The sequence below is a fragment of the Coregonus clupeaformis genome, chromosome 23 (assembly GCF_020615455.1).
Source record: "Coregonus clupeaformis isolate EN_2021a chromosome 23, ASM2061545v1, whole genome shotgun sequence".
Classification (NCBI taxonomy): Eukaryota; Metazoa; Chordata; class Actinopteri; order Salmoniformes; family Salmonidae; genus Coregonus; species Coregonus clupeaformis.
Genome location: NC_059214.1, coordinates 21,789,215 through 21,813,744, shown reverse-complemented (window position 1 = coordinate 21,813,744; position 24,530 = coordinate 21,789,215). Strand labels below are relative to the sequence as shown.

The following is a 24,530-nucleotide window of genomic DNA, read 5'->3' as shown; positions in this document are numbered from 1 at the left end:
ACCACAGCCATCCTGAATGACAGCATGTGAAGCCCCATGTGAAATCCCATTATATGAAATCCCATTAAATGCTCTGCCATTGTTCTCGTAGTGGAAACACTCCGCTTTTAGGTTAGATTATTAAAAACCATAAACTCTAACCTGCCCCAAGCTTTTCTGTGTTTAGCACCTCATGCTTTTTTTACACGTTCTCATTTTGTACTCAAATCTTTGTGGCTAATGTATTCATGCTTCAGTATAGTTTATACCTGTTCAGGAATTCTTGACATCTTTTTCGCTGGGGTTTATCATTTACATTAGGTTTGAACTAATGGTGAAATAATTCTGCTCTAGTTTTGGTTGATTGGTCAACAAAATTGTAATTTGTTCTAATTCGATTTAATTCCAGCTATTTATTATGCATCTGCATTAGCTGCAGCCAGTAGACCAAACCAAGAAACCCATGTTCAGACTACTGCTGTGATAATGTTATGACAGACCTATCTTCATGCAGATCAAATAGTATTTGCTAAATTTACCATGAGATGGCTGATTCATATTCACATTAATGAATCTAAATGTTTTAGTGCATCTGATCCATGAGATAACTGTCTTCTCTCGGTTGATTGGATGAAGCTGTGCGACATTTTTTCCTGCATAGGCTGACCTACATTTCCAAATGCTAAAATATGCTGAAATATTCAGTTCAGCCATGTGAAGTGAAAATGTATGTACTGTATGATGCAATGCTTGTCCCAGATACAGTAGTAGTATGTTGAGTTCTGAATGTGGACATTTACTATATTTTTCTATAGCGTATGTCACTATCATATTGTAGGAATTTGGGGACATGTTTAAACTGCATAGGCATACATTGAATTAAATTGCATCACCAAATACAAACGTCCCATACTATACAACCATTCCATCCCTTCCCCCACCAATCATACCCATGAAACAAAATGTACATGAAACAATTTACCTACTGTAAAATACCCTTACAACATCTTAGAATAGCTGTAATTGTAATTCATGTTCAATAATAGAATACATTGATTGTAACTATAATTTATCTTCAGAACATAAACAATACACGTATAACTAAACTGCTATTTTTGAGGCTAAATATTGTGTGAAAATATCCCAGTAACACACGTAATAATCTCCTCCACGGAAAGCGTAATCCACATAATCTCGTAGGGAGCAGAAACATGCAGCGGGAGATGCTCAATGCTCGGTCATGCCCAGCAGATGTTCCACAGACACCACATTATTATTATTCATGTTAAGAGAGCATTTTAATCACATGTAGAATAGAGACTAAAATAGGTCTGACTGAGAGAAACTCCCGCAGGGCTATATAAGGGCCGACTCCTGCTGAAAGAACAAACTGGTTCTCAACCGCAACGATAGGATGACACAGTCCCACTGCCTGACCATGGTGAGGTTGAATGAGCAGATTCAATGGGTTGCTCCAGGGTCACATGGGTTGGGTCCAGGCATGAGGTACTTAGAGGTTGTAAGATTCAGGTGGTCTATGATTGGTATGGGGAGGGTGGATGGATGGGGTGGAGAGACAGATCTCTCTTAATTCAGACATTGCCAAAATTGCAATTTGCCACTAAATAAGATGAACGAGGGGACTGGTTGAGTGACTGGCTGATTGAACGGGTGGAGGCTGTAGGGAAATTGATTTGCCTGGTCCCATCATTGCCTTGGTGGGGAGGGGCAGGTGTACAGTGGAGATGTGGTGTTGGGGTGTGATGCCTGGTCATCTGGAAACTCATTGCAGTAGCTAGAAGGGGTAGATGTTGTGGACATGTTGAAGTCCAACATTACCCTCAGAGGGAGACATAACATCTTTATTAGAGATCAAACAGGACAACTTTGGTTTGATTACTGTATTTGACATGTAAAATCATTGTGTTTTTCTCAAACTACTCATATAGGATTCCCAAATAATTATTCTGGAAAGGACATTATAATGTAACACAAGTTAACCAATGGGACCAGTATCAAATATCATGAGTAGCCTGATTGTAAATATATCACAACAAATAGCATCATTTTGGAAAGCAGCCATAGGCTATTACTGTCTTTTATTATGGGAAGTACTGCACTGTGAGATATTTCAGTGCCACAGATTAGCCAGGCATGTAGAGCTTATAACATGTGAGGGACGACAAAGAATGTGACCCTCTCAAATGACAGCTATTGGTGGTGGCTCATAACATATGGTGCCAGGGAACAACAATACTGTTCCCCATTACAGAACATGAAGCAGCAAGTCAGCGTTGCCATTATTTTGACCACGTTTTAAAGTAGACAGAAATAATGTTGTTACCTTACTAGCTGCTTACCCTCTATTCGAAGACTCAGGACATTGGATACCTCAGATTTTATGGGAAAATAACACAAAAATGAATCTTCTAGTTTTTGTTTCTCATCTTCTAATCATTCTAGCAGGTAAGCCATATTCTAACCATGCATGTTGGCTGACTGACTGTTCTTCTGTCGGTTATATCATACCTTTGCCAGGATATTTGAGGTGATAGTCTATCCTAAACCAATATTTGAATATCTTACAAATCTAGTTAATTAATCATGGGATATCTACATCAGATAATTTCTCATTGATTCTTAGTAATGCTTTATCCTTTAGTTAACTATAAGATTTCAAATCTTACTTGAGGTATATCTTAGCTAAGCTAGTGACTGTTGGATATGTTGGAATAGTTTAAAAGGCATCCAGCATTAGGCTCTGTTGATTGACAGGGGCATGTGTGTGCTATCTATCAGTGTTTGACTCCACAAGTCGATCGTTTCGTGAAATACACTGTATATTTGCAGCCAATCTTCATCGATTTACTGTTTTGAATGTCTCAAAACGTCTTTCAAGCTTTCGGGGGTGTGCTCTTGCACAAACTAGGCTTCATTTCAAGGGTAGGCGGGAAAATGAAACGGGATACCGCTCTGGCATAGGTCAAATATGTAACGGAACTAGCGGATGGCATGTCTGAAACACTATCTGTATTGACGGAGTTCTCATCTCTATCACCTTCAGCATCCCACGATGATAGTATACCACTGGTCTATAACAGTGTATGGTCAAGTAATTAAGGAAGGAAGGATGAGAAGGAAGGAAGGTCTGAGGGAAGGAAGGAGGGAAGCCCTTTAATACTAAATATACTATTTGCACTTACATTAACCACTGCCTATCAGTCTTCTGATGCTGTAAACCCCAAATCTCTCAAACTGTACCATGCGAGCCATACACCAAGCTGTCTCTGTGTTCCTTGTAGGTTCTGCCTGGGGCTCTGATGATGAGACCCGTCTGGTGAAAACTCTGTTCACTGGCTACAACAAGGTGGTGCGTCCTGTCGCTCACTTCAAGGACCCAGTGGTGGTTACAGTTGGCCTGCAGCTCATTCAACTCATCAGTGTGGTAAGAAAGATGTCACAACAACCCATATCAACCAATATTTATCATGCAATTCACATCACTGTGAACACTATGTAGAAACTAAAATCAATTATCTTTCTCTACAGGATGAGGTCAACCAGATTGTTAACAGCAATGTTCGACTGAAACAGGTTTATAAATATATAAATATATAAATATGAGATTAAAGTATTTTTCTTTCTGGCTATTTTGTAAGAGAGTAATTACAAGGAAGTTGTAAGTATGGTTAATTATTAGAAGGAATTACATAATTATTTCTGAAGATACAGTATAAAATCCCCATAAGAAACTGTAATAAAACATTATCTGAAAAATTCCCTATTGAAATGATCCCTCTTTGTCAATTTAATCTGAATCAGACTTCATTTCAGGAACTTCAAATAATCTATCTGATATTTTCTATTTATGCTCTTTGTACTTTGTACCGTCATTTTCCAGCAATGGAAAGATGTGAACTTGCAATGGAATCCTGAGGATTATGGTGGAATCAAAAAGATAAGAGTGCCTTCCACTGACATTTGGCGCCCTGACCTCGTTCTCTATAACAAGTAAGATTCAGGCCATATTTGCATCAAATGTCTTTATTTTTTACCGTTCTCTCATTGATACTTTCTGTGATAAAATGTAACCAGACAGACAGACTGGATGTGATGATGGTTTCATGATGTTTTCCCTTTTCCCCTGTGCGGAGTGGGTGAGAGCTCACATAGCGTCAGGCTAAATCTGGCTTCTATATCACAGGTTCCCCTCACACCATATGCTGCGTCTGACACACTGCTGTTTGGCCCTGCCATCACAGCATCCACACAGGCCAACCAACCAGCTCCTATGCCACAGCAACCTGTACCAGTCTCAGCTCTGGTTGGTTGGCCTGTGTGGATGCTGTGATGGCAGGGCCATGCCAAGCCCCAGGAAGTGATGTCCCTCTGTGTTAACATTATCTCCTGTGCTGATGCCCGTGTATGTGTGTGCCCGCAGTGCTGATGGTGACTTTGCCATTGTTCACGAGACCAAAGTGCTGCTGGAGCACACTGGCATGATCACATGGAACCCCCCTGCCATCTTCAAGAGCTACTGTGAGATCATCGTGTTGCACTTCCCCTTCGACCTGCAGAACTGCAGCATGAAGCTGGGTACCTGGACCTATGATGGCAACTTGGTCGTCGTCAATCCCGTAATAATCATCATCACTATTTTGTCCTATTTTTCTAATTGATCCCCTGTGATACAGTTGGCTATGAACATACAGCCAAGTGCTGATTTAACAAATGATTCTAAAAGCATTACAAAACACCCCGTCCTAAAACTTGCCAGTAAGGTTGAGCCCTTTCTGATCAGTTGCTTCCATATTACATTTGTATTACCTGTCTCCACCAGGACAGCGACCGTCCTGATCTAAGTAACTTCATGGAGAGTGGCGAGTGGGTGATGAAGGACTACCGCAGCTGGAAACACTGGGTGTACTACGCCTGCTGCCCTGACACGCCCTACCTGGACATCACCTACCACTTCCTGATGCTGCGGCTGCCCCTCTACTTCATCGTCAACGTCATCATCCCCTGCATGCTCTTCTCCTTCCTCACTGGCCTCGTCTTCTATCTGCCCACTGACTCTGGTTGGTATTGCATCTCTTCAATCATTTTGTCATCATAGCTGCGACATTCATCGTTTATGTAGTGGTTGTGAAGTACCTGCATCAGCTGGTACAACTACACGCTTGTCCTCCTAACTGTCTCTGGGCGTCAGAAGTTCCTAGTAGCTACATTAGCTGTAACAGTGATGTGTCTCGGCTAGCCTCTGGCCCTGTTCCCAGTGTGGAGGCCTGCCTCATTACCCAGAGACCCTGTGTACTGCCATGTCTGTGAGCAGGCCTACCTTTAATGTATAATACATCACTAGCTGCCTAACTCAGAAAGGGCTGCTGCTACGGTATGATGCTGTGGAGGGGCTGTGATGCAAAATGGAAGTCCTCTGAGTTAACTGATTCGACTGAACAGCAAAAACAACACATAGCTCACATTCTACTGTAGAATCTCTGTGAATACGTTTTGGGCACACATCCCGGCAGCCCTAGAGGGGGGACGTGAAGAATAGCAGGAAATTAGCTTTAAATTATCTTAGCCTCATTTAAAAATGTGTAGAATAGCATGAGATTAGCTATAAAATTGGGGGGTTGGGGCTTGCTCAGACCTTGCGGAGGGCCCCTGCGAAACCGCATACGCCACTGGCTTCTGGGTGTGAAGTTGTTCAACTAAAAATAACACATACTCGGAATTCTATTGTCTGTGTGCCTGTGTGTCTGTTTGCTTACGTGAGGTTGTTTGTGTATAAGCCTATGTGTAAGGAAGGCTACATGGGATGGGACAAATTAAATGACTCATTTCTTTACTCCTGCTTTTAGCTATGGTAAGGCAATATTGTTCAGGCTCCAACTCACAGTTATTTTTTATAAGCAGAATTCCTGCCCATCTAATGGAGGGCTGAGAGAGGTCGGAGGAGCTCAATTGGACCAAGCCTATAAGAGTCGTAACAGAGGCTACTCCTCCCTGTGGTCAGAATGAGTTAGTGCCCTAAAGGGTGTGATGGCACTGACTGCCAGAGGAACAATATGTCAAACCTCTAACCTCAACCCCCATGATGACTGTCCTGTGTCTCTGTGAGTCAGTCTCTTGCTATCAGTCTCTCTCTGAAGCTGCAGTGTGCAGCGATGCAGAAGATCAATTATCATAATGATCACTTCACTCACTTCACACCCTCTTGTAATTAATCTGAGAGAAGGGGACCAACCAGAGGGGGGATGACTATTTATTGATTTTTTTTTTTCAATTCAATTGTAAAGGGTGTCACGGTTGAGTTGCACTGGAGCAATGGTGTGACTGTAGTATTTGCTTTACCCATTCTTACCTAGTTATTAACTGCTCTCACAGTTGTCTGTGTGCTGTATGAATGACTGATTTAGTATGTGACAATTATAATTGTGAAAATTATAACCTTATGTCATAATGGAACATAGTTTGCATTCATCGCAAGCTCCAATTGTGCCTTTCTTCATAGATGAATGCTTCTGTGTGCGTCTGCTTTTGTAGACCTGAGTGTTGTGAACATGTGTGTCCTCAGGTGAGAAGATGACTCTGAGTATCTCTGTCCTGCTGTCTCTGACTGTGTTCCTGCTGGTCATCGTTGAGCTCATCCCCTCCACCTCCAGTGCTGTGCCACTCATCGGGAAGTACATGCTCTTCACCATGGTCTTCGTCATAGCCTCCATTATCATCACTGTCATCGTCATCAACACCCACCACCGTTCCCCCAGCACTCACACCATGTCTCCCTGGGTTCGCAAGGTGGGCACAGCTGGCACATTTCTACCAATGAGTTTTTGAAATCTAAAAATCATATGAACGGTCTTAGAGTGTCTTAAGTTTGAATAGCATGGTGCTTCGCTAACAATAACATTTGGGTTCATTTGCATTGTAAATGACATGACACAGCCACAGGATGACTTGTACATTCTGATTTGTGAATGTTATGAGTGTGTGAGAGTTTAGAAATTGATGTATTTTTAAGTATACAGAATTCACAAATTGTTCATGAGACAACATGGCAGATACACTGTGGTATCAAGTCTACATAAAAGTACCCCCCCAAAATGTGCCCTCCCCAGTACTGCCATCTAGTGACAGAATATAGATGATTGAAGTTGTTTACTGTATAACTGTTTATTGTTGACTGTATTTTCTGCTTTGACCATGATATGTTAGATTGAGGAGCCAGATAAGTATCTGAATTAATATGAACATTAATTTGCCTTTTGGCACATTGTATGTATTTTACCAGTCTTAGTATAACGTCCTCTCTTATTTTTTCATCCCAGATTTTCATTGACACCATTCCCAACCTCATGTTTTTCTCAACAATGAAACGTCCTGCAAAGGAGAAACAGGATAAAATAATCTATGGTGCTGACTTTGACATCTCAGACATCTCAGGCAAACCCACCCCTACTGCAGTCACTTACCAGTCCCCCATCACCAAGAACCCAGACGTACGCAGTGCTATTGAGGGGGTGAAGTACATCGCTGAGACCATGAAATCTGATGAGGAGTCCAACAGTGTAAGACTCTGGAATTAATTTCCATCCTTCCCACAGATTTATCCTTAAAGATATCTGTTTACGTGTTTCTAACTGCTCTCCTCTTTCCCCAGGCTGCTGAAGAGTGGAAGTTTGTAGCCATGGTGCTGGATCACATTCTGCTGTGTGTGTTCATGGCGGTGTGTATCATTGGCACACTGGGGGTGTTCGCAGGCCGTCTCATTGAGCTCAGCATGACGCCCTAGAGGTCTGCGGTGTGTTATGTATAGTGCCAGACGTTTTTATTGACCTGACCCTGAAAAGATCTGGGCCCTAGTGACTCTAAAAGTCAAATATTGCTGTATGAAGACTGTTTTTGACCGTCATGTTAATCAGTATAAACATGAATTATTATTGGGTGGTTTGCAATTAGCTCAGATTGCTGGGTGCATGCATGTTTATCCATATTTTCATTAATGTGTATTATAGAGCAGTTGATTTGTGTGACCATTCTAATCAAGTTTTTTGTAATCAAGGTATTTTTTGTAGTTCCTCAATGTATTTTGTTATATGTTTTCATTAATCTTTAATACAGTATTTAAATAAAGCTTATACTTGACTCTGGTTGTCAATTTTCTATATCTATTTACTAAGTCGGATTTTGTGCATATTTTGGATAAAATAAGATCCTTATGGACAAGTGAAAGAACAATCAATGCTATCAAAAATGCAATAGTATCTCAACAAGTACTGTCTGCATGTGAAACGTGGAGGTCTGAATCCTTCAAAAGACTGCATTTTGACCACGCGAGAGGCCCATGTGCAACATTACGCAAAATTGTTTCTCCCCCGCCCCCATGTCGTTTAATGTGATTGGTGAAGTAGTTTGCTGTCAAAACAAGAAGGAAATTGCGGTGTGTTATGACATAGAGAGAGGTACCGGTAAGTTGTCTTGTCTTTTTTTACAGTTACTTGTAGACTAGTCCAAATAGCACCCGGTACATTGGCATTTGGCAAACTAGCGTATCATGATGTCACCTATTTATAAATAGCGCACGTACTAACTGGCTAGAGCAAGGTGAATTGGCTAGCTAGCTAGGTAATTTAGCAAGCTAATCCTCGAACTCCATGCCATGATTATCTGTAGCTGCGAGTAGCTAGCTACGTAAGTCTTTTTTACAGAATGGCGCTCTATTTTTCATCAAGCTAATAGCAATGCTACCCATTTTTTATCATACCTAAATTAGCTCAGATTCCTGGGTGCATGCATGTTTATCCATATTTTCACTAACGTGTATTATAGAACAGTTGATCTACATTTTTTGTGAGTGATACCTTGTATCTAACATTTTACATTGTGAGAAGGATACATAGCTACAAAGGAGCTACTGTAGACTGTTTGTGCTTAACGTTACATCTAGCAACCGCTGTAAATTGTGGCTATACCTTAGCTTCGGGACGCAACTTCGTGAGTCTGTAGGGAAATTCATTAGGCTGACAAGCTAGGTATACCTATGTAACTACCATGTATAGATGGTTCAAATCAAAATAAAATAAAATGTTGTTTGTCACATGTGCGAATACAACAGTGCTTACTTAGTTACGAGCCCTTTCCCAACGATGCCGTTTTAGGGACTCCAAATTGAAATGTTAGTTTGACTGTTCTCCAAGTAATTTTTTCAGTAACTGGTAGTGACACCAGCAACCCCATCAGCGTGGCCAGGCATGAGAGCTGATATCTGAGAATTTAAACCACCAGCGCCACAATGGAGGTCCCTGCCATCAGTAACAACCTCAACCTTTCATATGGGTACTTGGATCCCTCTGACACCCCTCCCACCATGTCTATTGACAAGCTCTTTCCAGCACTCCTGGAGTGTTTTGGGATCATCTTGTGTGGCTACATTGCTGGGCGAGCAAACATCATCACATCCACACAGGCCAAAGGATTGGGGAACTTTGTTTCTAAGTTTGCCCTCCCAGCATTGCTCTTTAAGAACATGGTACTGTTGGACTTTGGGAATGTCATCTGGCCATTTTTGTGGAGTATTCTCATCGCCAAGGTGTCTGTGTTTTTCATTGTGTGTGTGATTACACTAATGGTTGCCAATCCTGACACTCGCTTCAGCAAAGCTGGCCTATTCTCCATCTTTGCTACTCAAAGCAATGACTTTGCTTTGGGATACCCGATTGGTGAGTGTTGTATTAATCTTTCCATCCTTTCAGTTTCAGTCCTTTAAAATTGTTAGCCTCCTGGCAGAACCTCAGAACAAAGGAAATAGATGTCTTGATGTCATACTTAAAAATCTTGTTGATTTGTGACAAAAAGTTTGATTTCACTCTGCTCTCCTCCCTAAAAGGGAACTTCCTGAACTGTACCTTTCTTCACAGTTGAGGCCTTGTACAAGAACACACACCCAGAGTACCTACAGTACATTTACCTGGTGGCACCAGTGTCCCTCATGCTTCTCAACCCCATTGGGTTTGCCTTCTGTGAGATCCAGAAGTGGAGGGACCAGAGAGACCGGCAGCAGAGCAAACTCAAGATAGTGGGTGTGGTCATCCTGCAGGTTCTGAAGAACCCCATAGTCTTAATGGTTGTTATTGGCATTATCTTCCACTTCATCCTGGATCAGAAGATCCCTGCTTTCATGGAGCAGTTTGTGGACGGCCTGGCCAACTCTTTTGGAGGAGCCGCTCTGTTCTACTTGGGCCTATCCATGGTGGGCCAGTTGGGGAAGCTCACCAGGTCCACGGTTGTAGCCCTTATCCTGCTCATTACAGCAAAACTGTGAGTGTTTCAGGGGATTTAGGATGGATTGGTTGAGTTTAAGAATGTTAGCCTAGATTATTACACATGTAGGCTACCATAATTAATATTCATAATAGGCCTACAGTTCATACACATTCATACTGTACCTAAAAAAGCATTGTAATCATACAGTGTCAGGACAGCACATCTTCTTGTAATTAAGTGTTAGGTGTTCTGTGTAATGTTATTCCTCGCTGGTTATTGACTCAGAACTAACTGTAGATCTGTATAGGTCTGTTACACACAAAGCAACCTTGGTACATGACTACCATTGTTTTGTATAATACAAACATTCTTGAATACTGGCACCAATCCACATTTCAGTATTTTGACCTTCAAACATTTATTTATTCTCATACAATCTTAAAGGGGCAATCTGCTGTTCAAACAATAACAAAGCGGATACCCCACCACTGTTTTGGTAAACAGCTGAGGGATGGGGCTGGAGAAATGTAACAGAGCTATGGATGAACAGACTGACCATCCTTGATATACATTTTTTTGTTTTAACCATGTTATGAAGCTATACGGTGCTTTTTTACAATCACATTGTTTACAAACAATGGAGTCCATGACAATGGAGTAGGCAAAAGCACAAACAGATCTGGGACCAGGCTACGAGCCAGACCATTGAAAATAAAGTATCTTCCTTCTTACCTGATGATTCCTTGTGAATGAATCAGGCATTTCTCTTGTAACATTTCGTAATCGTAACATTACAATGAAACTGAATAACATGTGTTTCTTCTGGAGGTTGGTGATGCCGTTGATCTGTCGAGAGATGGTGGAGCTGCTGGACGCTGACAACACCAGCTCTAGTCTCGAACACTCCAGCCTCTCCAACTATGCCTTCCTCTATGGAGTCTTCCCTACTGCCCCCAGTGTGGCCATCTATGCTGCTCATTATAACATGGAGCTACAAGTTGTAAGTCACCTACCCTGTCCTATATGGATAGAAATGTATGTCATATGAAGACATTGACAGTGTCACATTTTCTTGTGTATTGTTTTCAAACAGGTTACCTCAGGGATGGTAATAAGCACATTTCTCTCAGCTCCCATTATGTATGTTTCTGCATGGTTGCTGACAATACCATGGATGGACCCTAAGCCATTGATGGATTCGCTGCAGAATGTCAGCTTTAATGTCAGCATCATCAGCTTAGTTGCACTGGTGAGTTTTTCCCTGCCTCCCATCATTATGAAAGAAGAACTATCATTAACTGTAATCTTTACTTTTCAACTGGCTTTGTGCTGGTTATTTATTTCATTTCAGACAGGGTGGTCGGATTTCAGGAAATTATAACCCACAAGCAGGTGTTGATTGTACTAAAGCTTCTTTTCACATTATCCCATTCATATTGTGGTATTTGGGGCAATTGGGGGACAGTAGTTGAGGGGGTTATCAGGTGATATTGTTAGATGATACTATCTAGACTAGGCTACATTGATTCAGTATTTGAAAATGGAAACAATGATATTGAAAAGCTTAGAGCAGGGAGTCTATGAACAGCAGGGATAGGGATATGACTTGCAACCAGGCAGTTCAAAGTCATCAGCAGGATGTCTCTGTCTGGTGCCAATAATATGATACTTGAGGCTTACTTCCTCGTATAATGTTGCCTCAGTTTAACTTCTTCAAGGCAACACAATGCTAGTAAAACAGCTGTCCTCCATGATGCAACACAGAGAGCAGCTTTTCATGTAGGACTGTTTATTTTCTGTTCTTGTTCTCATTCGGCTGCCCATTTTTTGACATTCTAGACTGGTCATATGACCATTCTTATATGCTGTGATGTAGTTTCACTGAATGTTACTGCTCTAGAATGCATATGGTGTTTATTATGATCTGGGATTATGAAATTGCCATTGCAGTTTACATTAAGAAGTATGTTATCATTTTCTGTATGGTATGTGTAGACAAGCATATTTAATGTTGAGATCTCTTATCTTTTTCGTTACAGGCTTGGACAGTAACTGTCATGTTCCTGAGTAAGAAATTTAAGAGACTACCTCACATGTTCACGGTCAATCTGGTCTTGGCACAGGCAAGGCTTTCCTTTTGAAAATCTGTTAGTTTTCACAAAACATCCATCCCATATGCATATTGTATCAGTATGTCCATATCATTTTTGTATTTTATTTAACCTTTATTTAACTAGGCAAGTCAGTTAAGAACAAATTCTTATTTACAATGACGGCCTACCAAAAGGCAAAAGGCTTCCTGCGGGGACGGGGGCTGGGATTTAAAAATATAAATATAGGACCAAACACACATCACAACAAGAGAGACACCACAACACTACATAAAGAGAGACCTAAGACAACAACATAGCATGGCAGCAACCCAACATGAAAACAACATGGTAGCAACACAACATGGCTGCAGCACAACATGGTAGCAGCACAAGACATGGTACAAACATTATTGGGCACAGACAACAGCACAAAGGGCAAGAAGGTAGAGACAACAATACATCACGCGAATCAGCCACAACTGTCAGTAAGAGTGTCCATGATTGAGTCTTTGAATGAAGAGATGGAGATACAGTTGAAGTCGGAAGTTTACATACACCTTAGCCAAATACATTTAAACTCAGTTTTTCACAATTCCTGACATTTAATCCTAGTAAAAATTCCCTGTTTTAGGTCAGTTAGGATCACCACTTTATTTTAAGAATTTGAAATGTCAGAATAATAGTAGAGAGAATGATTTATTTCAGCTTTTATTTCTTTCATCACATTCCCAGTGGGTCAGAAGTTTACATACACTCAATTAGTATTTGGTAGCATTGCCTTTAAATTGTTTAACTTGGGTCAAACTTTTCGGGTAGCCTTCCACAAGCTTCCCACAATAAGTTGGGTGAATTTTGGCCCATTCCTCCTGACAGAGCTGAGTCAGGTTTGTAGGCCTCCTTGCTCGCACATGCTTTTTCAGTTCTGCCCACACATTTTCTATAGGATTGAGGTCAGGGCTTTGTGATGGCCACTTCAATACCTTGACTTTGTTGTCCTTAAGTCATTTTGACACAACTTTGGAAGTATGCTTGGGGTTATTGTCCATTTGGAAGACCCATTTGCGACCAAGCTTTAACTTCCTGACTGATGTCTTGAGATGTTGCTTCAATATATTCACATCATTTTCCTTCCTCATGATGCCATCTATTTGGTGAAGTGCACCAGTCCCTCCTGCAACAAAGCACCCCCACAGCATGATGCTGCCACCCTCGTGCTTCACGGTTGGGATGGTGTTCTTCTTTGCAAGGCCCCCCTTTTTCCTCCAAACATAGCAATGGTCATTATGGCCAAACAGTTCTATTTTTGTTTCATCAGACCAGAGTTCATTTCTCCAAAAAGTACGATCTTTGTCACCATGTGCAGTTGCAAACCGTATTCTGGCTTTTTTATGGCGGTTTTGGAGCAGTGGCTTCTTCCTTGCTGAGCGGCTTTTCAGGTTATGTCGATATAGGACTCGTTTGACTGTGGATATATATACTTTTGTACCTGTTTCCTCCAGCATCTTCACAATGTCCTTTGCTGTTGTTCTGGGATTGATTTGCACTTTTCGCACCAAAGTACGTTAATCTCTAGGAGACAGAACTCGTCTCCTTCCTGAGCGGTATGATGGCTGCGTGGTCCCATGGTGTTTATACGTGCGTACTATTGTTTGTACAGATGAACGTGGTACCTTCAGGCGTTTGGAAATTGCTCCCAAGGATGAACCAGACTTGTGGAGGTCTACAAAAAAATGTCTGAGGTCTTGGCTGATTTCTTTTGATTTTCCTATGATGTCAAGCAAAGAGGCACTGAGTTTGAAGGTAGGCCTTGAAATACATCCACAGGAACACCTCTAATTGACTCAAATGATGTCAATTAGCCTATCAGAAGCTTCAAAAGCCATGACATCATTTTCTGGAATTTTCCAAGCTGTTTAAAGGCACAGTGAACTTAATGTATGTAAACTTCTGACCCACTGGAATTGTGATACAGTGAATTATAAGTGAAATATCTGTCTGTAAACAATTGTTTGAAAAATTACTTGTGTCATGCACAAAGTAGATGTCCTAACCGACTTGCCAAAACTATACTTTGTTAACAAGACATTTGTGGAGTGGTTGAAAAACGAGTTTTAATGACTCCAACCTAAGTGTATGTAAACTTCCGACTTCAACTGTAAAACTGTCCAGTTTTAGTGTTTTTTGCAGCTCGTTCCAGTCGCTAGCTGCAGCGAACTGGAAAGAGGAGCGACCCAGGGATGTGTGTGCTTTGGGGACCTTTAACAGAATGTGACTGGCAGAACGGGTGTTGTATGTGGAGGATGAGGGCTGCAGTAGGTATCTCAGATAGGGGGGAGTGAGGCCTAAGAGGGTTTTGTAAATAAGCATCAACCAGTGTGTCTTGCAACGGGTATACAGAGATGACCAGTTTACAGAGGAGTATAGAGTGCAGTCATGTGTCCTATAAGCAGCATTTGTAGCAAATCTGATGGCCGGATGGTAAAGAACATCTAGCCGCTCGAGAACACCCTTACCTGCCAATCTATAAATGACGTCTTCGTAATCTAATCTAGCATGGGTAGGATGGTCATCTGAATCAGGGTTAGTTTGGCAGCTGGGGTGAAAGAGGAGCGATTACGATAGAGGAAACCAAGTCTAGATTTAACCTTAGCCTGCAGCTTTGATATGTGCTGAGAGAAGGACAGTGTACTGTCTAGCCATACTCCCAAGCGCTAAACCCTCAGAGGTAGTAATCACACCGTTGGGGAGAGGGGCATTCTTCTTACCAAACCACATGACCTTTGTTTTGGAGGTGTTCAGAACAAGGTTAAGGGCAGAGAAAGCTTGTTGGACACTAAGAAAGCTTTGTTGTAGAGCATTTAACACAAAATCTGGGGAGGGGCTAGCTGAGTATAAGACTATCATCTGCATATAAATGGATGAGAGAGCTTCCTACTGCCTGAGCTATATTGTTGATGTAAATTGAGAAGAGTGTGGGGCCTAGGATCGAGCCTTGGGGTACTCCCTTGGTGATGGGCAGTGGCTGAGATAGCAGATGTTCTGACTTTACACACTGCACTCTTTGAGAGGGGTAGTTAGCAAACCAGGTCAAAGACCCCTCAGAGACACCAATACTCCTTAGCCGGCCAACAAGGATGGAATGGTCTACCGTATCAAAAGCTTTGGGCAAGTCAATAAAAAATAGCAGCACAACATTGCTTAGAATCAAGGGCAATGGTGACATCATTTAGGACCTTTATGGTTGCAGTGACACATCCATAACCTGAGCAGAAACCAGATTGCCTACCAGAGAGAATACTATAGACATCAATAAAGCCAGTCAGCTGAATATTGACAAGTTTTTCCAACACTTTTGATAAATAGGGCAAAATAGAAATTGGCCTATAACAGTTAGGATCAGCTTGATCACCCCCTTTAAATAAATGACGCACCGTGGCTGCTTTCCAAGCAATGGGAACCTCCCCAGAGAGGAGAGACAGGTTAAAAAAGGTTAGAGACAGGCTTGGCGATCATAGGGACTGCAACCTTAAAGAAGAAAGGGTCTAAACCATCTGAACCAGATGGTTTTTTGGTGTCAAGTTTATGGAGTTCCTTTAGCACCTCAGACTCAGTGACCGGCTGCAGGGAGAAACTTTGTAGCGGGGCATGGGAAAAAGAGGGAGGAGCATCAGGACTAGTCACATTAGAAGGACTGGGAGATGAGGAAATGTTGGACGGGCAAGGAGGCATGGCTGAGTCAAATAGGAATCCTGACTTAATGAAATGGTGATTAAAGAGCTCAGCCATGTGCTCTTTGTCAGTAACAACCACATCATCAACATTAAGGGACATGGGCAGCTGTGAGGAGGGTTTATTCTTCAGGTCTTTCACCGTTTTCCAGAACTTCTTGGGGTTAGACCCACAGAGAGAGAACTGCTCCTTAAAGTAACTAGCTTTAGTCTTCCGGATAGCCTGAGTGCACATTTCTTACTTCTCCTTTGCCTGAACGAGAGCCAGTCAGCCTGAGTACGCTGAATAATGTTGTACATATCATATTGTCCATAGTACAAAGCCGTAATAGCAATATCACTGTCTAAATGTCGTCTTGTGATTGCTTGCTGCTGTCTATTGACGTTTTGCCTCTCCGTGCATCTAGATTCTAGCTTGTGTTGGCATGATCTTGTGGAACTTTGTTGTGAGACAAGACAGCTTCATTGGACACGTGTTGACATTCACACTGTTGTACGGCTCACTGTACAGTACTTATGTATGGCCAGGTATGTCTGTCACACACACGACCATCAACATTATATTACCACCATTTTCTCTTATAGTATGCATTTGTGTTGTATGTATAAAGTATGTTAATATACTGTGATTTTAAGTCTAGCAATGATACTCTCACCATAGAGTGCATGTTGTGTTGTTTTAGGTCTGATAGCACTTTCCCTTGTGTTGATGAAGAGAGGTGGTGAGCTAAAGGTTGCGCCAGGCTTCCTGGTGATTGCAGGCTGGGGGTGAGTCATGAGTTTTCCACTGAATAATTGAATTATTGGAAACAAAGGGACCTTTTTGTTTAATCTGCTGCTCAAACACATTTTGTATCTGATGTCAACAGAGTCCCAGCCCTTGTGGCAGCAGTGCTCCTCATGACTGGGGTGAGGATGCCTGACACCATCGATTCAGCTTTCTTCTATGGAAGACCCCAGGTGAGACAGACTGGGGAAAGAAGACAGCACCTCTCATAGAACATGACTTCATCATCCTGACCTTCTGTCTTTGTGTCTTCTGCAGGTCATCTGCACCTCAGTTGTGCTTGCCTTCAGCATAGTGCTGGGCGGGTGCTCTTTGGTGGGCCTCCGTCGAGGCACGTGGGACTCAAAGTACCATGTCCTGGAGAGAGACTCTATGCTAGGCACTACTGAGGATCTGAGGCCCCAGAGTGGCCCAGATACCCAAACTATCCCAGACATGTTTGAGCCAGCCGGAACCGGAAGCATCAACAGAGGTATATGTTAGCTGGATTTATGACGTATATAATACTAGTTAATCAAGTGTATGATGCTGATTTTTTTTTTTTATGTCTGTGTGTGTTGTCAGAGTGCCATATGTGTGACTGTGCTCTGTCCCAGCCCATGCCTGATATGATTGTCAGCACAAACATGAATGACACACTTATCATCCAGCCAGGTAGTGATTTAAGAAACCTACGTTACATCCCTCAAGTCTTCATTTGAATTCATTGTGTCATATCTCTTCTTCTTGTATACAAACTATGTAAAATGTTGTTAAACAAATTTCACACTTCAAATGAATCAGTCAACTAACCTACAGTATCAGTCATTACCTTGTGGGTCAGTAACAGTGGGTCTGCTCTGTGGTCTCCCTCAGGTCAGTGTGGGACTGGCTGTGAGTCCCCAGGCAGTCTACTGGCCCAGGAGCAGCAGAGGCAGGTGGCAGACAGACAAGTGGCCCGCCATGTGCTCCTATGCCTGCTACTGACCGTCAGCCTACTAGCTGTGAGTGACTCACTATTACAGAATGACGCTGAGACTGTTGGGAAACCCTACTGTACTTTACTGACCTCTACTCTGTGGTCCTCTGTAGCTCAGCTGGTAGAGCACGGCGCTTGTAACGCCAAGGTAGTGGGTTCGATCCCCGGGACCACCCATACACAAAAATGTATGCACGCACGACTGTAAGTCGCTTTGGATAAAAGCGTCTGCTAAATGGCGTATTATTATTATTATTATTATTATTATTATTATTATTATTATTATTACTCTGTTTCTTTACTGTACTGTAATGTGCTGTCCAATCTTGTCTATGATTGGTTCTGATTTGGACTGACAAATTGTCAACTGCTTTTCAACGTCCATGGATATCCGGTGTCTGTCTGTGGTCAGTGGGTGAGGACGCTGGTTACATTCAATGGAAAGCGAGGGGGCTCATGGGTAGATGTCAGTAAGAGCCGGGAGAGGTGACATTAACCCATTGATTCCTACCGCGATGCCGACACGATTTGGACTTCTAACCCCTTTTAAACATTGTGTGTTTGAGCTACAGACTTCTGGGTTGTACAATTGGATTCATCTATTTCTTCTGCATCCATTAGTCTGTGTGATTTTTACAAAAACGTCTGTAAAGTCCGAATGGTTTCAGCTACAAATTATTAAAAGCTATCTATGAGAATATTCTGGGGTCTCGGGACTGATAGGGTTATTAAGTGGAGAGAAGAGAAAGGTAGACAGGGAGAAAGACTGGGTGAGAGAGAGGGAAGGGTTGTCCAGACTGTTTTCACAATTATGAGCTGAACAGTATGCCAGTGGAAGGGAGGGCAATAACAGGTGACCCAACTGTGGTTTGTGACTAATATCATTTCCCATTTCAGCTAATTTAGTCATTCTGTTACTGATTTTTCGGTCATTCTGTTATGGATTTCATAACAGAATGACACGTTTCAATCCCTTAATAAATCATTAACAAAATTGTTATCAGTAAAAACACTATAATTGGTAGGTCTACCTTTACTTGTTACTTCTGTGAACTTTCATTATCCTCCCTCATGAGGGAGAGAAATTTGAACATATCTTAAAGATATGTGGGTTTTTTGTAACAGAATGAGAAGACACTAGGCAATATTTCTTAAACTTTCAGAAGGCAAATAATTTCTGCAAAATTAAATGTAAATGTTGATTTTAGTTGGGAAGGGTCTTAAAGGGATAGTTCACCAAAATTCCCAAGTTACATATTGGTTTCCTTACCCTGTAAGCACTAAGCAGTCTATGGACAAGGTATGACAGCAATCCATGCTTTAGTTTAGTTTCCCTGGCACTGTTTCCACATGCTAACGTTTTAGCATTTGTGGCACAAATCCCATTGAAGTCATGGAACCGATATTAGCATTTTTTGCACATCACGATTCAAAACATCTATAAGTGACTTTGTTTTTAGATACTTTCGGATGATTTGAACATGATGCGTGAAAAATGCTAATATCGGTCCCATGACTTGAATGGGATTTATGCCAAATGGAAACGGTGCCAGGGCAGCTAAACCAAAGCATGGATTGCTTTCATACCTTGTCCATAGACTACTTACAGGGTAAGGAAACCAATGTGTACATTTAGTTAACTTCAGCATTTAATGTGTTTTGATGTTTTTCTAATACCTTTTTAAGATTTGACCAGAAATCAAAGCCTTCGCTTATTCCTAATTTTAGGATGAATGGTTGGAAAATATATATGCCTTAATTTCTCTAAAATGTGCTCTTAGCTTTCATTTGACACCAAATTTGATGTGCTCCTATGAACTTCACATGTTGGTGCTCATGGGTCCTTTTACATGGAAATGGCCTGTATTTTACATGGAAATGAGCCTGTATGTTGAGTTGTTTTACTGCTGTCCTGTCCTTCAATTTTGGGTGAGTATGATGATCCCTGTTTGAATCTCTCTCCCCTGTTTTAGAACCTGTCCAGTTGCCTGTGGTGGCTCTTTAGTCGAGTCCCTGGCAGACTTTACTTAGAGCTGCAGTTCTTCTGTGCTGTGGTCAACTATGGACAGGTACTGTACATGTAGGTCTCCCTAGACACATTGGGATTTGGAGCCACTGTATTTACTCAATGGTGGTGGTGTTTACATATCTGTGTTTTTTGTTCTCAGAGCTTCATCTCATTCGGGATTTTTGGGCTGGACAAACATTTGATAATACTGCCATTTAAAAAGAAGTAAGAGCCCCCTGACATGCATTTCATACGATCGAGTAGTGAGCTGTGTATTGAATAAGAAGCCTTGAGAATACTTTTTTTTACCTGTGTCCAGGATATCCTGTCTGTGGCATAGAATGAAGCCAGAGGAGCAGCCTCAACTGGTTGTATCTGATGACATCATGATGACCTGCACTCAATTCATCAGATGCCACAAAGAGCAGTGTGTCCGGGACATTGTCCAGATGAACAGGTGAGGGGTCAATTAGTCACCTTACAGGGCTGCTCTGCTCAGGGATTCAGTAGACACTGCTTTTACTGTGCACCCAATGTGTCTTTCCTAAAACGGCTCACGGTATATATGAAACCTCCCATGTTATGCAGTTATTCACAACTTTGCGTATGATTTGACAGTCTGACAGTTTTTGTAACAACAGCATTATACCCATTGATCATCCCTAATATAAATATTTAGTTTTGGTGCATGGATTGTGTTGAGCACATCTCTCTTGCGTTTGTTTCGGTGTGCCATCCTGGCTACGGTGCCTTCAGAAAGTATTCACACCCCTTTACTTTTTCCACATTTTGTTGTGTTACAGCCTGAATGTAAAATTGATTAAATTGAGATTTTTCTGTCACTGGCCTACACCTAATACCCCATAATGTCAAAGTGGATGTTTTTTTTTTTTCTAGTTTTTTTTCTTCACATTAATTAAAGATGAAATGTCTTGAGTCAATAAGTATTCAACCCCTTTGTTATGGCAAGCCTAAATAAGTTCAGGAGTCAACATTTGCTTAACAAGTCACATAATACATTGCATGGACTCACTCTGTGTGCAATAATAATGTTTAACATGATTTTTAAATTACTACCTCATCGCTGTACCCCACACATACAATTATCTGTAAGGTCCCTGTTGAGCAGTGAATTTCAAACACAGGTTCAACCACAAAGACCAGGGAGGTTTTCCAATGCCCCGCAAAGAAGGGCACCTATTGGTAAATGGGTAAAAAATGTAAAAAGCAGACATTGAATATCCCTTTGAGCATGGATAACTACAAAGATACAGGTGTCCTTCCTAACTCAGTTGCCGGAGAGGAAGAAAACCACTCAGAAATTTTACCATGAGGCCAATTGTGACTTAAAAACAGTTAGAGTTTAATGGCTTTGATAGGAGAACTGAGGATGGATCAACAACATTTTAGTTACTCCACAATACTAACCTAAATGACAGAGTGAAAAGAAAGAAGCCTGTACAGAATAAAAATATTCCAAAACATGCATCCTGTTTGCAACAGGGCACTTAAGTAATACTGCAACAAATGTGGCAAAGCAATTCACGTTTTGTCCTGAAAACAAAGTGTTATGTTTGGAACAAATACAATCCAACACATTTCTGAGTACCACTCTCCATATTTTCAAGCATAGTGGTAGTTGCATCATGTTATGGATATGCTTGTAATCATTAAGGACTGGGGAGTTTTTCAGGATAAAAAAGAAACTGAATGGCACTAAGCACAGGCAAAATCCTAGAGAAAAACTGGTTGTCTGCTTTCCACCAGACACTGGGAGATGACTTCACTTTTCAGCAGGACAATAACCTAAAACACAAGGCCAAATCTACACTGGAGTTACTTACCTAGAAGATAGTGAATATGGCAGTTAGTTTTGACATAAATATGCTTGAAAATATATGGCAAGACCTGCAAATGGTTGTCTAGCAATGATCAACAACCAATTTGACAAAGCTTGAAGGATTTTGAAAAGAATAATGGTCAAATGTTGCACAATTCAGGTGTGGAAAGCTCTTAGAGACGTACCCTGAAAGACTCACAGCTTTAATCGCTGTCAAAGGTGATTCTAACATGTATTGACTCAGGGTGTTTAATACTTATCTAATGAAGATATATTAGTGTTTTATTTTGCATTAATTGTTTTACAAATTCCACTTTGACGTTTGAATATTTTGTGTCGATTGTTGACAAAAAATGACAATTAAATCCATTTTAATCCCACTTTAACGCAACAAAATGTGAAGGGGTGTGAATTATTTCTGAAGGCACTGTATCTGCTCCCTCTCCTTCCCTCTCTCTCTCATTCCTCTTCGACCTGGCAGCTGTGGGGAGTGCCTAACTGGCCCGTTGGTGAATCCTTCCTCTGACCCACAGGTGTGGGGAGAGGACAGTGGTGGACACTTTTCTTGGCAGTGAGCTGGTGGAGTGGCTGTTGCAGGTGGGTCTGTCACAGGACAGAGGAGCGGCACTGCTCTACGGGGTCCGGCTGCAACAGGGTGGGGTGCTCCAGCACATCACCCAGGAGTACGGCTTCCAAGATGACGAGCTGCACTTCCGTTTCCCAGCGTAAGGTGGGCCCTGAGTAGGCCCAGTCTCAAGGGTTTTCCAGAGGCACAGAATGAAAAAGGGATCAGCTATCTACCAGACCTGAATCCAGGTCGCTACCTACCTAGCACTAGCAGTATTGGTTGACTTGAAGAGTCTGCTGCTTTTTTAAATGCTTGTATTGTTTTGCACATGGGTGTGTGCAGTCATAACAAGCATTGAGCACTTGTTAGTTTTCTTTTAAACTGACTATTTTTTGTGAGTTTTTGTGTGGTACTGTATGCATAACGAGATTTAACAGTTGTCAAAGAGGCAGAGATAATAATGATCGGCCCAAATTACGGATGTCAAATATCATTATCGTCTCAGACTAGCTGGTATCCCCTTTATGACACTCGTATACCGTAAGGCTCTGATTTAACATGTTTTTATTTAGTTTGGATGACAAGAATGGTATTTGTCAGGTATTGAAAACATATGTCTAATGTTGCTGTGTATTCTAAATACCCTTCATTTGGCCATAATTTATATGGCAGCTAGATCTATTTTTAATACATTTGAATAATGTAGATCGAATGGTGTCCAAATTTATGGATGCAGAATTTTATCTTTGATTGAACCTTGTTCCCCCATGATGAAATTGAGGGGGGACAAAGGATCTGTCTCCGTCCGTTTGTACGTTATTAGTCACGTGATATCTCGGACACCATTGGGCGATTTTGACGAAACTTGGGTGAATGATGCGTCTTGCTATAGAGACCCAGCATTTACAAAATTACACTGATTGGCCCAAGGGCGCTATAGTAATCAACTGAAAACTTTGAACAAGCATATCTCCTGTCCCGTTTGAGCTACAGTCATGACATGTTGTACATACAGTGCCTTCGGAAAGTATTCAGACCCCTTGACTTTTTCCACATTTTGTTATGTTACGGCCTTATTCTAAAATTGATTAAATTAAACAATTTCCTCAGCAATCTACACACAATATCCCATAATGACAAAGCGAAAACAGAAATACCTTATTTACATAAGTATTCAGACCCTTTGCTATGAGACTCGAAGTTGAGCTCAGATGCAACCTGTTTCCATTGATCATCCTTGATGTTTCTACAACTTGATCGGAGTCCACCTGTGGTAAATTCGATTGATTGGACATGATTTGGACACACCTGTCTATATAAGGTCCCACAGTTGACAGTGCATGTCAGAGCAAAAACCAAGCCATGAGGTCGAAGGAATTGTCCGTAGACCTCCAAGACAGGATTGTGTTGAGGCACAGATCTGGGGAAGGGTATCAAAACATTTATGCAGCATTGAAGGTCCCTAAGAACATAGTGGCCTCCATCATTCTTCAAAGGAAGACGTTTGGAACCACCAAGACTCTTCCTAGAGCTGGCCGCCCGGCAAACGAAGCAATCGGGGGAGAAGGGTCTTGGTCAGGGAGGTGACCAAGAACCCGATGGTCACTCTGACAGAGCTCTAGAGTTCCTCCGTGGAGATGGGAGAACCTTCCAAAAGGACAACCATCTCTGCAGCACTCCACCAATCAGGCCTTTATGGTAGAGTGGCCAGACAGAAGCCACTCCTCAGTAAAAGGCACATGACAGCCCGCTTGGAGTTTGCCAAAAGGCACCTAAAGACTCAGACCATGAGAAACAAGATTCTCTGGGCTGATGAAACCATGATTGAACTCTTTGGCCTGAATGCCAAGCGTCACGTCTGGAGGAAACATGGCACCATCCCTACGGTGAAGCATGGTGGTGGCAGCATCATGCTGTGGGGATGTTTTTCAGCGGCAGGGACTTGGAGACTAGTCAGGATCAAGGCAAAGATGAACAGAGCAAAGTACAGAGAGATCCTTGATGAAAACCTGCTCCAGAGAGCTCAGGACCTCGGACTGGGGCGAAGGTTCACCTTCCAACAGGACAACGACCCTAAGCACACCACCAAGACAACGCAGGAGTGGCTTCAGGACAAGTCTCTGAATGTCCTTGAGTGGCCCAGCCAGAGCCCGGACTTGAACCCGACCAAACATCTCCTCTGGTCCTCTGTAGCTCAGCTGGTAGAGCACGGCGCTTGTAACGCCAAGGTAGTGGGTTCGATCCCCGGGATCACCCATACACAAAAATGTATGCACGCATGACTGTAAGTCGCTTTGGAT

The 24,530-nt window shown here is 41.9% G+C and overlaps 2 protein-coding genes across 6 annotated transcripts; both read left to right on the top strand.

Moving 5' to 3' along the window:
- The first annotated feature begins 2,200 nt into the window (after positions 1–2,200).
- LOC121536777 (acetylcholine receptor subunit alpha-like) lies at positions 2,201–8,130 on the top strand. The gene is made up of 9 exons (XM_041844314.2): positions 2,201–2,445; positions 3,282–3,424; positions 3,529–3,573; positions 3,881–3,990; positions 4,421–4,616; positions 4,820–5,057; positions 6,560–6,783; positions 7,314–7,553; positions 7,646–8,130. Exons 1-9 carry the CDS (start codon positions 2,400–2,402, stop codon positions 7,775–7,777), a joined length of 1,374 nt encoding a protein of 457 aa, XP_041700248.1. The 5' UTR covers positions 2,201–2,399; the 3' UTR covers positions 7,778–8,130.
- A 194-nt stretch (positions 8,131–8,324) lies between these two features.
- Positions 8,325–23,301, top strand: LOC121536775 (integral membrane protein GPR155-like). 5 transcript variants are annotated; one of them, XM_041844311.2, is made up of 16 exons: positions 8,325–8,453; positions 9,195–9,704; positions 9,903–10,302; positions 11,077–11,248; positions 11,342–11,497; positions 12,288–12,371; positions 16,477–16,597; positions 16,753–16,837; positions 16,939–17,029; positions 17,115–17,328; positions 17,421–17,510; positions 17,712–17,839; positions 19,788–19,883; positions 19,983–20,047; positions 20,142–20,279; positions 22,196–23,301. In XM_041844311.2, exons 2-16 carry the CDS (start codon positions 9,278–9,280, stop codon positions 22,389–22,391), a joined length of 2,463 nt encoding a protein of 820 aa, XP_041700245.1. In that variant the 5' UTR covers positions 8,325–8,453; positions 9,195–9,277; the 3' UTR covers positions 22,392–23,301. The 5 variants fall into 5 exon arrangements, with proteins under 5 accessions (XP_041700245.1, XP_041700244.1, XP_045062513.1 ...); XM_041844310.2 differs by having other exon boundaries at positions 9,183–9,704; XM_045206578.1 differs by having other exon boundaries at positions 8,325–9,704.
- The last annotated feature ends 1,229 nt before the right edge of the window (positions 23,302–24,530 follow it).

Excerpts from the sequence above, each read along its gene's own strand:
- LOC121536775 (XM_041844311.2), top strand. The coding sequence starts at position 9,278 with ATGGAGGTCCCTGCCATCAGTAACAACCTCAACCTTTCATATGGGTAC. Across the intron at positions 16,598-16,752 it reads CAGTACTTATGTATGGCCAG|GTCTGATAGCACTTTCCCTT; the intron begins GTATGTCTGTCA and ends GTGTTGTTTTAG. Across the intron at positions 20,280-22,195 it reads GACATTGTCCAGATGAACAG|GTGTGGGGAGAGGACAGTGG; the intron begins GTGAGGGGTCAA and ends TCTGACCCACAG.
- LOC121536777 (XM_041844314.2), top strand. The coding sequence starts at position 2,400 with ATGAATCTTCTAGTTTTTGTTTCTCATCTTCTAATCATTCTAGCAG. Across the intron at positions 3,425-3,528 it reads TCATTCAACTCATCAGTGTG|GATGAGGTCAACCAGATTGT; the intron begins GTAAGAAAGATG and ends CTTTCTCTACAG. Across the intron at positions 3,991-4,420 it reads GACCTCGTTCTCTATAACAA|TGCTGATGGTGACTTTGCCA; the intron begins GTAAGATTCAGG and ends GTGTGCCCGCAG.